The 15,566-nt window shown below is 39.4% G+C and overlaps 1 protein-coding gene across 1 annotated transcript; it reads right to left on the bottom strand.

Annotated features, from left to right (window-relative positions):
* Positions 1-1,285: 1,285 nt before the first annotated feature.
* On the bottom strand, positions 1,286-15,155 carry slc47a1 (solute carrier family 47 member 1). Its single transcript, XM_031872549.1, has 17 exons — positions 14,679-15,155; positions 13,026-13,127; positions 10,640-10,708; positions 10,370-10,518; positions 10,134-10,176; positions 9,803-9,847; positions 8,797-8,894; positions 8,100-8,197; positions 7,813-7,926; positions 7,100-7,167; positions 6,304-6,412; positions 5,911-5,986; positions 5,754-5,823; positions 5,512-5,644; positions 3,816-3,910; positions 3,343-3,447; positions 1,286-3,230 (listed from the first exon to the last, which is right to left on the bottom strand). The coding sequence occupies exons 1-17, from the start codon at positions 14,892-14,894 to the stop codon at positions 2,856-2,858; spliced, it is 1,965 nt and encodes a 654-aa protein (XP_031728409.1). The 5' UTR covers positions 14,895-15,155; the 3' UTR covers positions 1,286-2,855.
* Between the last annotated feature and the right edge of the window lie 411 nt (positions 15,156-15,566).

The following is a 15,566-nucleotide window of genomic DNA, read 5'->3' as shown; positions in this document are numbered from 1 at the left end:
ACCAGTTAGCTTAGCACACACGCTGGAAACAAGGAGAAACGGCTAGCCTGGCTCTGTCCAAAGGTAACAAAATACACCTGCCAGCACCTCGAGAGCTCACTAATTTGATTAGTCCGTAATAGTAGAGCAACCGCTTGCTGGCTCTAACCTCGTATTTTCTATACATACTTGAGAGTGGAATTGATCTTCTCATCTAACTCTATGCCAGAAAACAAATAAGCTTATTTCCCAAAATTATAATACTGTGCAAGACTGCTTGATATGAGACCATGTTGTTTCGCATTGGACAATGGGCAGAAGCAAATCAGAGTAAAAGGACAATATGGTGCATCTCCTCTTCAACTTTTTGTATGTGGAAGTTATTTATTCCAGGCCTATTCGTATTAAGGCCTCAGTCAGGCCCTCCTGAAAGGATTTGTTTGAGTACAGGCTAATCACTTTATATTTTGGCTACTTTCACCTTTCCATAAAAGTCTCCACTCCGGCCTGTATGAAGCCAGTGCACTCTCAAGCCACTGCTCTCTCCAAACTGACATCAGCACCGGCTTGCAACAGATTGATGTTTGCAACAGTCCCATGAAAAATATTTATATTAATTTATCATTATTCAACATGTTAATCAGACTTGATTCATACATGGTTACGCCTGAGCGTCAGTCTTGCTCATCAGCGCAGACATTGTCACAGGCTCCTCACAGAGACTGTAATCTTGGCCCGCTCACCTCCAGAGACTGCAATCAGTAACACGCTGGGGCATCATTAACAAGAGACTGTGTAAAGATTTGCTGTCAGTATCATTAGACAAGAACTTGTGACAATGGCTTAAGAAATCTCATATTAACTTCTTGGTTGTATTACCTGAATCCATCATAGATGTCTTTTTACCTTTGTTGAGGTTGTAATCTTTTGTGTCAAATATGCATTACAACACGACAACTCTTAGAATAGATAATATATGTTGTGTGACAGAACTCAATGATTACCTCTTCTCAAAATCAATCTTCAGCACTGTGAGCAATCAAAGTCCAGAGTATGACGTAAGCTATTGAGGTCTGGCAGTGATGTTGCCATTTAATGTCAAGTGCCATATTGAAGAGCAGAATCTATGTATGTCCATAAACAGCAGCTTGTTTGATCAAGAATCAGTTATTGAAGTAATAGCTGAAGTCTTTTGAGTTCCTACATAAAGTAAAGCAGCAATAGCAACACCATGACCTTTCCCAACTCATAGAACTACACCTTCTTTCACAAATCCAAAGGCTATTGCAAGTCTAAAAAATAAAAGTAATGGCATGGCACTTTTATTTGCTGTTGTGATTGGGCATGTACATTTTCCATTAACAACCAGTCAATATCTTCATCTCACATAGGCTCAGAGTAGACATCTCACACTTCATACAGATGCTTTTCATTCATTAGCTGGACTGAATGAGGTGGGTTGGTTTGGTGTGGGTGGCTGACACTATAAATACCTTTTACAGCCAACATGATCAAAGATATGCGTGCGCATGTTGCCAAAGGAAGTAGCGTTTTGTCACTGCCATTCACATGAGATAGCCAGCTTTAAACATTGAATTGAAACGGTTAACATTATCAAAATGTCTGGTTGTTGCATGTTCGATTGTCAATATTGATGGCCAACATTGGACTAAAGTTTTACAGAATTGCCACAGAATTACGAGTGAAGAGTGATGAGTGAACTGGGGACTGAATGGAATTCAATGGAGGGCAGGAAGTGAAGAACCTAAATACAGCACGAAATTGGAAATGGAGGAAAGTGGATACATAAAAGGGTTGGTTGAACCTGCACGCAGCAGTTATTGCCAGAAAATAGAAACACATATTGGATATAATCCCTACAAAATGAAGAAGAGCGATTTTTCCCACAACTTTACCGATTTGCCCTGTTTGAAGGCCATCAACATTTCAAATTACCTCGTCTTCCAGACCTCCTACTACACCGCTTGCCAGATGAAGGCGTACAAGAGTTTAAAGGCTTACAATTATTTCGTGAGCGGTTGGGTCCACGACCTCGGAACCAAGAGTAGCATTTTGTGCCCTTCAGTACAGTTGGATGCTGTGGCTATACCTGCAGGACCTCAGCAATTGGTGTCACTTTTCAATCATTGGCAACATGGTTTGTATTTCTTCCCTTCAACTAAACTCAAGAAGAAGAGTTCAGTCTGTAGTCTGCAGTTCAGACTTTAATACATTTCTTGAGGAAATATTAGATTTTGCTTGGTTAGTTTTGATTCTAGTCATGTTTATTGATTAGGGTACCATCATATGGCCTATACATTATTTTGGCCATCAATCTACAGTAAAAATTTGCGTAATATTCATCATTCATCAATCACCTCTGTCCTGGAGAATACCAGGGCTTACAGTTAAAACACGAGAAAATGATTAAAGGTCAGTTAGACAGACGATGTTAAAGGGCAAAATGTAAATCAAGATGAGAAAATGTGGAAAAATCAATCATCTGTGGAAGAACATCTGTTTCTTGATGTGAGGGATTTATTGTGTGTCTTGTAGTCCCGGTTTAGCATCTCGGGTCGATCAGGTTAAAATATGACTTTTGTAACAGGACCTTTGTTCATCCAGCCAATGTCGGTCTCATTTGATATTGCTTCCAACTTTTGGTGGATTAACTCAACAGTGTACCACTGAGACATACTTTTCTTCACACATGGCAAATCCAGTATCCCATGTCAGGCTGTAGTTTTACATATTAACAATCCGGGTATTCAAGTAGACTATAAATTCAACACTTTTCTCACTAGGAAATCTAAATTGTCAGTTTGTGAGAATCACGTTCAGCTGCTACATGTCTACATTCAGAGGTCAAATATAGCTCAGGGGTTTGGGGTCAGGTCCTGTGGAGCCATTGGTGTAGGAGTAGAGTCATTAGTCCAGTTCTGGGTAAAGTTGGCCCTGCTCTGGGCGGAGGGCTCCTGTACAGGGAAAGCAATGTGAAAAGCGACACCTATGGCTAAAATGAGAACTGAAACCAAGAAGACGAGTCCTCGGCGCAAGATCAGATCGGTGACAGAAAGCAGCACTGGAGTTTTGGTGTTTGAAGCCTTTTTGATACTTTCAGCATCCCCCTCAGCTCTTCCCGTATTTGTGTTGTTGGCCTCAGCCTCGTGACCCACTTTCAGCTCCTGCTCCTGGGTGTTGACTGGACTGTAGCCCTCTGTTTTAGGAGCTTTCTCACTGTTCAACTGGACCTTCAGGGTGCACAAATGCTGCTGTTAATCAATGTGTGTGTAGCTCAAGTATGATAAACACAGACATGGGAGAAAACCCTATTTAACTACACACTATTTACTATGCACTTACTGTATCAAGGCAGTCAGAGATGTCAGGCACCATCGCTTCACTCAGCATTGTACTAACAGGACGCTTTGGTATCACCATCACTTTATTTCCAGCTCGCAGTTGAGCCTGAAAACAGAGTGAGGTTCATGAGAGACACAATTCTTTTTTTTTTTTTATTCAGGTACCAAAAAACCTGAATGAGAATTCAGTCATCCACACATTTACACAACACTTAATTCTATTAAAATGCATTACTTTGTGGCAATTTTGAGTGTGTATGCAATGTTCAGCACCAACATTTATGTTTGTCTGTGTATTGTGAATGAGTTGAGAGATAACTTGCAAAGCTATGCAAAAAAAAATCAATCAAAAGAAAACTGAAACAAAACAAAGATTTAAAATGCTGCCATAAGTTTTATTTGCTAATCCTTGCCCTGAATCCTTTTTGGAACAGTTTAATTATGCATGGTTTAAAAAAGATAAGAGCATCCTACCTTGTATGTGACTTTCTTCCAGTTGAGTTTGAAGATTAGAAAGAGGAAGAAACCCGTCTCCAAGAAAACACATGTAAATATACCTAGCCAGAATCCTAACCAGAGGCAGACAAACAAAAAGCATGCAATGAAGAAAGATCTACAGTGTATTCACTTTATACATACAAAAAAATGATATGCTTAATATTTATGACAAAAAAAGATACAGCTACTATTTTGACCTATTTTGACCTTATGAAAAGTCAGGGGATCACCAAAGTTATTACATTTCATCCTAAGGGGGACTTGAGTGTTTGTACCAAATTTCATGGCAATCCATTCATTCGATAGTTGTCTAGACATTTCACTAAAGACCGCACAGTGACTAAAAAGAGCAGAAGGGTTACTAGAGGCATTATTCACTGGAGTCTAAACATATTGCACATTAAATCAAAGCCACCCTCGTGTCATTATTACACTCTGAGCTACTGTGGAAGAAACTGAATTAAATAAATCTACCCTTAAACAATCGGGTCAAATTTATTTCCAAAGAGCTACACAATTAGGTTGCATCCACACAAGAAAAATGTATAATTCAAGTCAAAGCCTCAGTTTGTCATACAAGGAAATGGAAGCAATTCACTGATCACTGACACCTGCTGAATTTATGAAAAAACAAAATCATGTTAGTGTGAAATGTTATGAACCATATAAATGAAATAGTTTGTGGTCTCTATGTGCACAAGGTAAGGTTCCTACCATCCAGTTGAAGTTAACCTAAATTAGAGTGTTGTTTGGGATACCTGCCGGGTTACATCAACTTTACTGTGGGGTAAAACTCAACTTGAATACCATTTATTTTACGCACCAAAGTCTGTTTCCTGGTCTTGAGGAGCAATACTACTTGTATAAGTTGTATACTGCCTTTTGTGGCTGCAGAGGGAGCTGTGCAATGTCTTTATAAATTGCCTCAAATTATGTCTTTTGAATATGCATCTGTTGGGGCCAGGCCTCCAGTTCTGAAGAGTGAAGCCAATGTGGAAGTGCCTTAAACTTGGATTTATTCTAAAAGCCATCAGGGGGGCGACTCCTCTTGCAAAAAGAAGTCAGATTGTATAGAAGTTTATAAGAAAATTATCCTCATGTCTCAAGCGCTAGTTTCAAGCCTTCTTCAATGCAGAATGATGTTAATTTAGAAAAGTGCGGTCCCATTTAGAGTAAAAGAGATTATAAAGCAGGGTATGCTTTAGGGCGTGGCTACCTTGTGATTGACAGGTTGCTACCATGTCGTTGTCCGATCTCCGAGTTGTTCGTGTTTTCGTATCAGAATTGTAACCCTTTCACAGTGTGTTTTCAGTTCATGAAAGTTAACTGTAAAGTTTTGTTAGCCTAAAAATGTCTTAGTCAGCGTTCGGTTGTACTTAACTCCTGTGTCACCTCGGGTGGCAAAAAAAAACAAGATGGCCACGGCCAAAATGCTGAACTCAAGGCTAGTTGGTGAAGTTGCATTATGGGGAATGTAGGCGCCAGTTTTTTGACAAGGAAGAAGAATAAAGACATTTGTGGTTGTACTGCATCGATTTTCAGTATTATTTTTAAACTGTTCATAGATTCCAACTGGATTGCAATGCTGGGACCCTATAAAAGGATAATATAAGATCAAATTCATAACTTGTTTGCAGAAACAATCAGAGATAGAATAGGATGTGTTCATTACCTAATATTCTGAGCTCGGCAGCAAACATCAGAGCTATTCCCACTGGCAGACCGATGCAGTAGTAACCCACCAGGTTGGACACGGCAGCAATTTTCTGCATCCCAGATCCTATAAGAATCCCTGAGCAGACACACTGAAAACACACACGTATAGAAACAATTGAAGAAAAGCGCGTATACTCTTCAACGCGAGCTCAATGCAAAACAAAAGGAGAACATTTATTCTGTTCCGTAATAACGTACCAGAAGAGCATCAAAGAATTGTAGAAATGTGTAGACTGTCAGGTTATTTGAGACAATCTCCACAATGTTTCTGCAGACAGTAGAAGAAAATCATCAAAATAAAACAGAGTTGCCGTCACGGGGTGCAGGAACGAAGGTGTGTAGATCTAAAACTCACTTATCAGATGTAAATATGTAGCCAACGATGGATTTACAGCCAGCGATGACAATAGCCTGGAACAGCGCAAGCACTCCTATAGCGAAGACATTACACAGAAGATTAATGTGACAAGATGTATGTTCTGCGTATGTCCAGATTCACAAAATATCAAACACATTTGAAATTAAAGTTGCATGGATCCCACATATATTTATCTTTTTTTTGTGTGTTTTTAAAGAAGAAAAACAAACTCCAATGTTGCTGTTTAATACACTGATTATGTAATCGGTCATACTGTATTAGTAGGGATTAATAAACCTGCCAACCAATCAGAATCAAGAATTCTTAGTGGGCACGGTTTAGATTATAGTAATTATGTATGTTTGTGTTTACAAGTATGTATATCCATACCTGCCAGAACCAGCGCAACTTTACAGGTGACTATGGCCCTGGCAGTGTCCCCGGCCCCCAGAGCATTCCCAACACGCACACAGGCAGCTGCATGGACACCTAGAGGGAACTGCAAGGAGCCCATGTTACTTTTTTGATGTGACAATGAGTTACACAGCTTTGGGGAATACACTTATTCACTTTCTTTCTGATAGTTTGATACAAATATCGATATCCCTGTGTCAACTGTGTGTGGAATAAAGCATGGGAGCCTGGAGGCAGTTAGCTTAGCCATGCATAAAGACAGGAAGCAGGGGAAAACAGTAAGCCTGCATCTCTCCAAAGTTCAAAAGTAAACCTACCAGCACAATAAACACTCACTACTTAGGTATCTCCAGTGTGCGAAACACGTGTTTGCAATCGAGGGGTTCCGACTCCCTCGATATCTGGCTGTCATTTACGGCGAAAAATGTATCTCGCACTCACGATTCATATTTGTGAATAAATGTATTGCAGTTTGAATAACGAATACTGGACAATTGTAAGACATTCTAGTGACAATTGCAAGTGACAAATAATTGTATTATGATTTTAGAGACCCCCCCCCCCTCCGTTTGGGATGATCTGTTTCTTCCCTACTTTTAGTCTTAATGCTAAGCTAAACTAATCTCCACCTGGATCTAGATCCTTGACATACAGACTTAAAGAGTAGTAGCCTATCAACCTTTTCATAAATAAGAGCATTTCCGAATATGCTGAATTATTGTTAAATAATATGTACATAAATGTTCCAGTGAACACATTGGATGTTGCATACCATAAATGTTATGGCTCCTACTTCTACCAACACATGCTGGGCAGCCAGATCCACCTCTCCCAGCACACCTAATATGATAAAGATCACATTCAGACATTCACAAAGACAAGAAACTTGTTACGTTTGACCAAAACACTGTCAGTGAACTGCACACAGCCTGCTGCTGGTTTATTTGATCTGACAAAAGGTCAAATGTATGAGAAAGAGAAAAGATGTAGTGTTGCAGTTTTGGTTTTTTTACATGTCACACATATGGTACATTCAGATTATTCTCTTACTGCTGGTGGAAAGGTGTCCATGTCTAACACCCACATTTTATTTGACCAAATAAGGTGAAGTTATGGTGAGATAGTAACTGTGGATGTGGAAGGCCCTGTGTTGTGTCCTTAAAGCTCAAAGCTAAAAAGAAAACCATTTTTATGTCTTCACCTTGTTTTAAGTGGTTTGTTTATTCAAAATTGGACACTTTTGTATTTATCTCTTTAGCCAGTTTACAGTAAATCAATTCAATACTTTGCTATAATTTGTTGCTTTGGCAAGAATTTGTCCTTTAACTTTACAATACCAAACAAAAGTTAGCTCTTTACAATTATTCTAATGGTTTAATTATTTGTTTGTAGAAAGAAAAGACAAGCACATGCTCAAATTTGGCCTTACTTACAAGCTCCGCTCAATAGGGGTTTAAATAAATTTCAAATGAAAGCAACACTGACCAGCAAGGAAACCGCCAATCTCCCACATCCACCATTCAAAGCAGATCATGCATGTACTGGGAATAGCCAGCTTCATATAGGCGCCCCACTCCTGTAGACAGTCAGTGGACCAGCCTGCAGAAAGTTTAACGCAGAAGGATTATACTCAATAGTAGGGGGTGACATATTTCTGAAGACAGATTTAAAAACACAACTGCTTACGTGCGTCATTTGCCTTTTCACCCAAATGTGTAGCAGAAATGCTGATTTGGCCATTTAGTATATTGCCATTTGTGTGTATAACTCACCTCCCCATGTCAGCTGATGGAGCTTCTTCCATCTGATGTAGCCATACAGCAGCAGGCAGATGGCGATATGAGAGAGGCTGTTAGCTATTGCTGATCCACTGCAAACACACATGATAGAACATCATTTTATATTGAAGGGAAGTCCAGTGACGTTGTCTCTCTCTAGGAAAATATGAGAAAGGACTGCACACTGAGGGGTCAAAGGAGGTCTGTAACAAGACAGTGGATTGAGCACACTTCTGAGAATAAGCCTTGAAAATTTGGACCTGACCTGACCACAGGGACCTGATTGGCTAAGTGGACTGCCTGTTGAATCAAATGTTTGTCCAGCTGGACCAGGATCAACTTCTGTCAGAACTTTCTCTTCTTTCCCTTCACTGCCTCCCTCTCTGAATAATGTAGAAACATAATAAAAGTCAGTGTAATGCTGCTTTGTTCAAACAATTAAAACAAATCACTCTTATATTAAAATGCATAATGAGCTCTCTGACCTCCTGTCCTCTTCTTTCCAAACTCCCGGCTATGCATCAGCTACAACAGTTTTCAGGTGAGAGAAAGAGAGTGTCTCTGCTTTAAATGGTCTCGAGGCATAACTAGTGTATTTTATTGTTCAGGTCCCATGAGTCTTGACACCATATCTAGCAACACAAAGTCCATAAAAAAAAGAAGTTAAATAGAAGCAGGGTGATACACTTACACGACTCCCAACTCGAGGCTGTAGATTAAGACGTAGTTGGCCCCCAAATTAATAATGTTTGCTGTTACTGCTGTGTAGAACTGAGGCAGAATGATCCCCTGGCAGACAAAAAGAAAAGAAATGTAATCCACAATCAGCTTTCCAATTTGTAGAGCTACTATTCAAACTGCATGAATATTATCCATGCAAGTTTGAGACAGACAACAAATTCAGGATGAAGACGGCATTCTAATAACACAACTTAGAGACTACAGCCATGCTAGCAGCTTGGTGGGGATATACTTTGGCAGAGCAGTGCTTTTAAATGAATGCTAATGTCAATATGCTAACAAGCTCACAGTGACAATGCGTATGTGTTGCAATGATAATGTTTACCATGCTCACCATTTTCATGCAGAGTGTAAGCATGCTAAAATATAGCTGAGGCTGGTGTGGATGTTAATATATTTTCATTACCATAAACCAAAGTATTGAAAAATTAAAATGCTGACTTGATTGTGGTGCTAGAGGAAAACGTCCTATCATTGGCTCACCACAGTTATTACAATTCATCCTGAGGGGGACATGAATGTCTAAACCAAATTTCACAGCAATCCATTCAACAGTTGTTGAGACATTTCACTAAAAAACGCAAATGTCAACTTCATGGTGGCAATAGAGGAAAAGTCAGATTACCATCAAAGTCATTAGGAGGCAATATCTGGGAACCGTGAATGTCTGCTCAAATGGGCCAGTACGTTTATCTGCTCACATGGCTAAAGAAAAGCAAAAGATTCACCACACGTCTTGATAATGGACTTACTAAACTGCTGACGCGGTTCGTCTCTGTGTAAACACAATTCATTAAAATCCATTCATGAAGTCATTCTCTCTCTCTTTTTTTAACCACTCAAGTGTAACTATTTCCTGAATTTGTTTTGGGGAAACAAAAGTCATTTTTTTGAGGCAGAGCACCCATTGAAATTCAGTGCAAAACAAGTGCATCTGTTTCCAATTGTAAACTTACTTGGTTTTGTAGGTAGGAAACTTGCAGATGGTACAGGAACATGGCCTGTAGCGGGTAACAAAGGACACATTTTAAAGAATAAAACTGACGGGCCTTTCAGATACCAACCAGGATTCGCAAACACAACTTTGTTGCTGCTTTAATACTACTGTATTTGTAACATATGAGTTAACATGTATGCTAATAATCTGATGAAATGGTTGAATACTACTGTCTCTCTAACTTTCTTGTTTTTTTTAATACAAAGCCTATAGTATGTCCTAATGTGCTAAGAATATTGCACAGTAAAATAAATGTTTTAGTCCACACTGTTTCAGTTTAATGCACTTACTGGAACAGCTGGAAGAAATGCCATCACGTAGAGCTGGGCAATTCTGAAAGGGAGGCAAACAGAGCAACATAAATTTAGTAGAGCAAACACATAGACAATAATTCACTTTTTGCTCAGACATGCCCCTCTTTTTGCAAATGTGTAAATGTAGTATCAAAACTATGTGTAACTGAGCATCAGAATGCAGAACACACTAATGTATTAATAACAGTCAGTTTCATAAGCTGTGAATTTACCTCGCCACCTCATTCTCTTGGTGCAAGATGAGCAGCAAGTTGTGCGTGTTGATGAGAAGACCCCAACAGGGCAGACAAAACAGCAGCAGGATCAATGAACTCCTTTGGAGGATTACTCCCACACGTTTCATGTTCTTACCGCCGAATGTCTGCAGAACACAAATGAGACAAAAGAGAACTGAATCTGTTCAGGTTCAAAATGAAAACATTTCTGTGGATAGCACGCAATACAAATTTAGGACCTTATGATAGTTGATGTGGTTTGCTCACCTGAGAAATGAGTGTGTCACAGGCCAGGGCGAGGCCATAGCCTGTTGCAGTTGTGGTCACGTTAATCATCTGAGAGGTGGAAGATCAAAAAACAGAGTTTTGACTTTACTTAAACATTTTTACCGCTCAAATGTCTGTTGTTAATTGCCCATTTTTCTTGATGTTGATACCTCTAAGCAATATGTGCATTATTGTATTTCAGTACCAGAGTTCAATATTTAGCAAGCCAAAGAGAGACAGATGTTTTGGAAGCCCAAGATGGCCAACCAAGCTAATGCTGATGTTGTCTATGTGAATCAATCATGTGTGACTTAATTAATTGTCTTTTTGCTCTCAATTCTTTCAAACGAGATCTCAATCTCAATGAAACATTTTTTAAAAGTGTGTGTATATTGTAGAAAAAGATGTCCAATGGGTCTCCATGTTGCTTTGTTAGCAGGATATGTAAATTAGGGACTGTTTGCAAATAAGAAAGCCTATAGTACAGAGCATGTCATCCTGGATGACAATATCCCCAGCCACGAGGTGTCGCTGAATAGTTTACGGAGTTGGGGGCTTTTTATCTCCGCCAGGCGTAGAACTGGGGAGAGGTTATATGTGTGTCGTGTGTGTGACTGTGTGAGTGTGCACCTCTGTGTTTGTCCACGGCTAATCTGGCTTTCTGCTGCAGCCGGTTGCACAATATTTTGGGTGGCCAGTTATGGCTGCATGCTGAAGGACCTCTCGTGGCTGCACTCACACTTTTTCAAAACACCTTTTATTACTTGCATTCTACTGCCATTGACTGCTTGCTGACTCCTCACTCACTACTCTTAACCAGCCGCTAGTGATAACACAGCTGAGTGCATCGCTGAGCTCCAGCTGCTTCTCTGCGGCCAGAGACACAGCGGGGTGGAAACAGTTTGCACACTGCTATTGTTTTGGACAGTGTGTTTGGGGAACAGCTAACAGGACTACCAGTGCACACACTGCTGAGTACCTCTCGGATGCTGCTCTGCAGCTTACTTTTTTGTTAGTTTTCTTTTTGGATAAACTTTCCGTCAGGGTAAAAATAAGTATTTTTGTACTACCTGTTCCCTCTTTTTTTAATAGTTTTTGGTTCGGAGCCTGAAATAAGGTCCGTGGTTAACACAAGATTAAGATATTTTAGAGTTTTGTTCTACAATATAAAATATGTTAGAAGCTTTAATGTCTTTCTAAAATTGGTGGTTGCTAGCAAATGGTTAAATGAGACTACAAAACGTCATCAAGTCGACTATTCGGCCTACAAAGCCTCACTCTGTTCAGTTGTACTCATGCTACTGTGGGCTAGTTTGTTTATAATGTCTAACGTTAGCTTTTTACTTCTGGTAACTGCATTCACATGATGACTGATATAATGATCCTCCGGTCAAAGTGAAGAAAGGAACATAACCTTCCTATATAATAGGCAATTAATGATCAAACATAACAGCATTATATCCAAACTAACCAAAATTAGTCTTCTGCCATTTTCAGTAAGAGAAGATACTGATTTGGCCACATCGGAGAGACCTGCACATGATTTTCTTATTTATTTGCCAAATCATAATACAATATAGTAGAAAACAAGCAAACTATGTAATTGTATTATTGCTGAACTTAATAGAGTAATACAATAATGTAATATTTTGTGATCCCACTTGAGAGGTATAGACCGGGAATATTGTCTGGTGTGTAAGTGGCAGGTTATGAGGATATTTAATATTATCACAAATGAATACAGGTGTATGTTCCCTTCTTTAACTTTACCTCACCATCTGTGGTTGAAATAATGTCATTACCCACATCAGATTAAACATGTGGGGGGGGACAATAGTGTGCAAGTATATAAAAAATAATGATACTCAAGTAATTTTTTCAGTAAATACTTTTGTACTCTTACTCAAGTATTTATTTTGAAGATTTTGGCTACTCTATCAATATGTAGCTTGAAACTGGGGAGATAATGTTACATTATTGTTCTCGTTGACTATGTACATTTTAATTCCATTACATGTTTAATTTAAACTGTGTGTCAATTTGTCATTGCTTCTCCTCTCTTTGGTCTGCAAACTGTCTAAATTCCTTCTGTTTGTGCCGTTGACTGCACAACAACTCTTTAACGTCTTAGCAGTTCCTTCCGTATGGCTTGTCCATGGCAGGTGCTGATGTGAATATATTTGTCTTTCTGTACCTTTTTGGAATATAGTGTCCGAGTATTGCCAAGTCTCTTTGGCAGTATTGGTGTTTAAAGGTACACAAAATGAGCATCACACACGGAAAATATTTTTGATATTCTAAATGTGATTAGAGAAAAATACTGTCAGTAGGAGCAACAGTAGAATTAGTACAGTAAGTAGTAATAATATAGGAGTAAAAATAGTACCGCTGAGGCCAGTGCGTATCCAGCCAGTTCTGCATTGCCAATGTGACCACAGAATATGCTGATAACAAATGGCATGAGGAAGTTCAGCATCCGAGACAGCAGCTGTAGAAACAAACAAACAAATTAGATTTCCAAACAGCCCGTCATCGATCAGGTGGAACTGATGAAATAAATTATTGCTATTAGCTCGTCTCAAACAGGTTATGTGACTCAGCAAATAATTTTGATGTTAGACAGTGGCGTTGTGAAATCAAAAAGCTCAGACAGGTTCACACCGGGAGACAGTATAGGCACCATGCCAATTCATTTGCGTATTGTAAATATATTTTAGGACTGGTATTGTGTTTGATTGTATTCTGTAGTGCACATTTAACAGTAACTGCACACGCTGAATATAGGAACTGGATGTACAACAGTTGGCGCACTTTATACATATAATAACCAGCTATTCTCAACCACTGGGTCGAGGTCCAATGGTGGGCCTTCAAGCGCTATCCAGTGGGCCATGGATGTAAAAATGATCAGATGGAATAAAAAAATTTAAAAAATTGTAATATAAAAAAATTATTATTTCTAGATCTAAATGTCCTCAAGAAAAAAACATTGTAATTAAAAAAAAGATAATTTTCTTTTATATAATTTATCATGTCAATACATAACATTGATACATTCCTTTCCCCTCTGTTATTTAAACATTGTGACATGATTTTTACATCACCTACAGATAACAGTGTAAACATGACTTGTTTTGACCTACATAAACGTATAAACGAGACCATCAGTGAGAGAATTGGCTATTTAGTTATTCTTAATGCTTGTCATCGGTGCCACCAGGTCAGATTTGACGCGAAATCCGATGAAATGATGCAGGTTCACCAGAAACTCCTTCATCTCAGACTCCAGCGGGGCCTCTGGCAGCAACCAGCCCCACTTTCCTGAACATCTGTTCTATTATGTGTAACAAATCTGACCAGTATGTATTTTTACATTTTATTTTTATTTTTTTTTTTTTTTTAACCTTTATTTAACCAGGTAAAATCAATTGAGAACCAATTCGCATTTTCAATGATGACCTGGCCAAGAGGCAGTAGCACAGTCCACACAAGTTACACAAACAACACAAATACAATACAGTATAACAAACAATGGAAAAAGTACTAAAAACAACCTAGATAAAATAATAAACACTATGTACAAAATAAAAGGCAGATTACTGGATGTTATTAGTAAAAAAATGGAAGAAAGAAAGAGAAGTGAGGGCTGGTCAGCAAGTACAGCAGTCAACTATAACTTGTTGCAGCTTATGTTTGAACATGTTGAGAGAGGTGAGAGCTGTTAGTTTGAGTGTGTTTTGTAATGAGTTCCAGTCCTTTGCATCGGCAAAATGAAAGGAGTTATGACCAAACACAGTACGGACTTTTGGAATGATGAGCCTAATAAAGTCACTGGATCTTAAATGCCGATTGCTGTCAGAAATGCACAGAAGATTTGAGAGGTAATGAGGAGTCATTCCCAAAATGGATTTAAAGACCACAAGTTTATTTGGGAAGGTGGTCTTCAGATTATTTTAACAATCAGAAGTTGGCCTTCAGTTACAATTCGTTGAAAACCCCTGACATACCAATCCCCCCACTTCAACTTTCCCCTACTCACCAGTGGACCTGTGAGCCGTAAGACTTGGTAGAGTTCCTCTCTGTAGGCCAGCGGTATCCAACGTCTCACACACGCACATCGGAAAAGTTTGGAGCTGACTGCTGCCACCGCCGCGTCGTCTCCCTCAGCCCTTGCCCTCTTGGCAACAGAAACGCCATCAACGGGTCCTGCACCCGGCGAAGGGTGTGCTGGGTCCGGGGAACCCAGCTTCTCCATTCAAATGCTGAACACGAAGAAGAGAAGTGAGAAAAGCAGAGCGACAAGGGAGGGAGAGAGAGAGGGAGAGAGGGAAAGAGAGAGCGAGGAGAGAGGCAGAAGGTCTATATGGCTTTAGAAATACAACACATGCACTTCTTTAAAGTTATTGATTAAGTAATGTGGTTTGGAGGATAGAGGTGAGAGAATGAAGGGATGAGAAGAAAACAGAGGAAGAGAGGGAGTGAAAAGGTTAACGCAGGGCTGCTGAATGGGAGGGAATACAGTGTGTCTGAGTAGTTGAAGTGAATTTACAGTGAGTAAGTTAATGTGTGTGGGTGTGTGTGTGTGTGTGTAGTTTTACAGGGCTCAGTAGTAATCTGATGAAGAATGCCTGTTTGCACGGCGAACACAGAGAGCTCTGATGGCATAAACTCTACAAGCGTTGATTGATCAGTCATGTTGTTTATGTGTGTGTGTGTGTGTGTAAATGTACACATTACACATTACAGCTGGAAATGTGTGTGCGTATGGTGAGAAACAAGAGATCCCTGCATGTGATATACTGTAGGTTACTCGTCAATTTTGCAACTTTACATAAGGTGCACATACTTCACCCTTTCGTATGTTGCAATTGCTACAAACCTTTGATCTTTGATCTGAGCATATACAGATAAGAAGCTTGACTGAATA

The sequence above is a fragment of the Anarrhichthys ocellatus genome, unplaced genomic scaffold (genome assembly GCF_004355925.1).
Source record: "Anarrhichthys ocellatus isolate YVR2014 unplaced genomic scaffold, GSC_Weel_1.0 scaffold65, whole genome shotgun sequence".
Lineage (NCBI taxonomy): Eukaryota > Metazoa > Chordata > Actinopteri > Perciformes > Anarhichadidae > Anarrhichthys > Anarrhichthys ocellatus.
Note: the sequence above shows the minus strand (reverse complement) of the source record. Positions and strands in the feature narration are given on the sequence as shown.

Excerpts from the sequence above, each read along its gene's own strand:
- slc47a1 (XM_031872549.1), bottom strand. The coding sequence starts at position 14,894 with ATGGAGAAGCTGGGTTCCCCGGACCCAGCACACCCTTCGCCGGGTGCA. Across the intron at positions 9,848-10,133 it reads CATTTCTTCCAGCTGTTCCA|GCCATGTTCCTGTACCATCT; the intron begins GTAAGTGCATTA and ends TACCCGCTACAG. Across the intron at positions 5,824-5,910 it reads TACATATTTACATCTGATAA|AAACATTGTGGAGATTGTCT; the intron begins GTGAGTTTTAGA and ends TACTGTCTGCAG.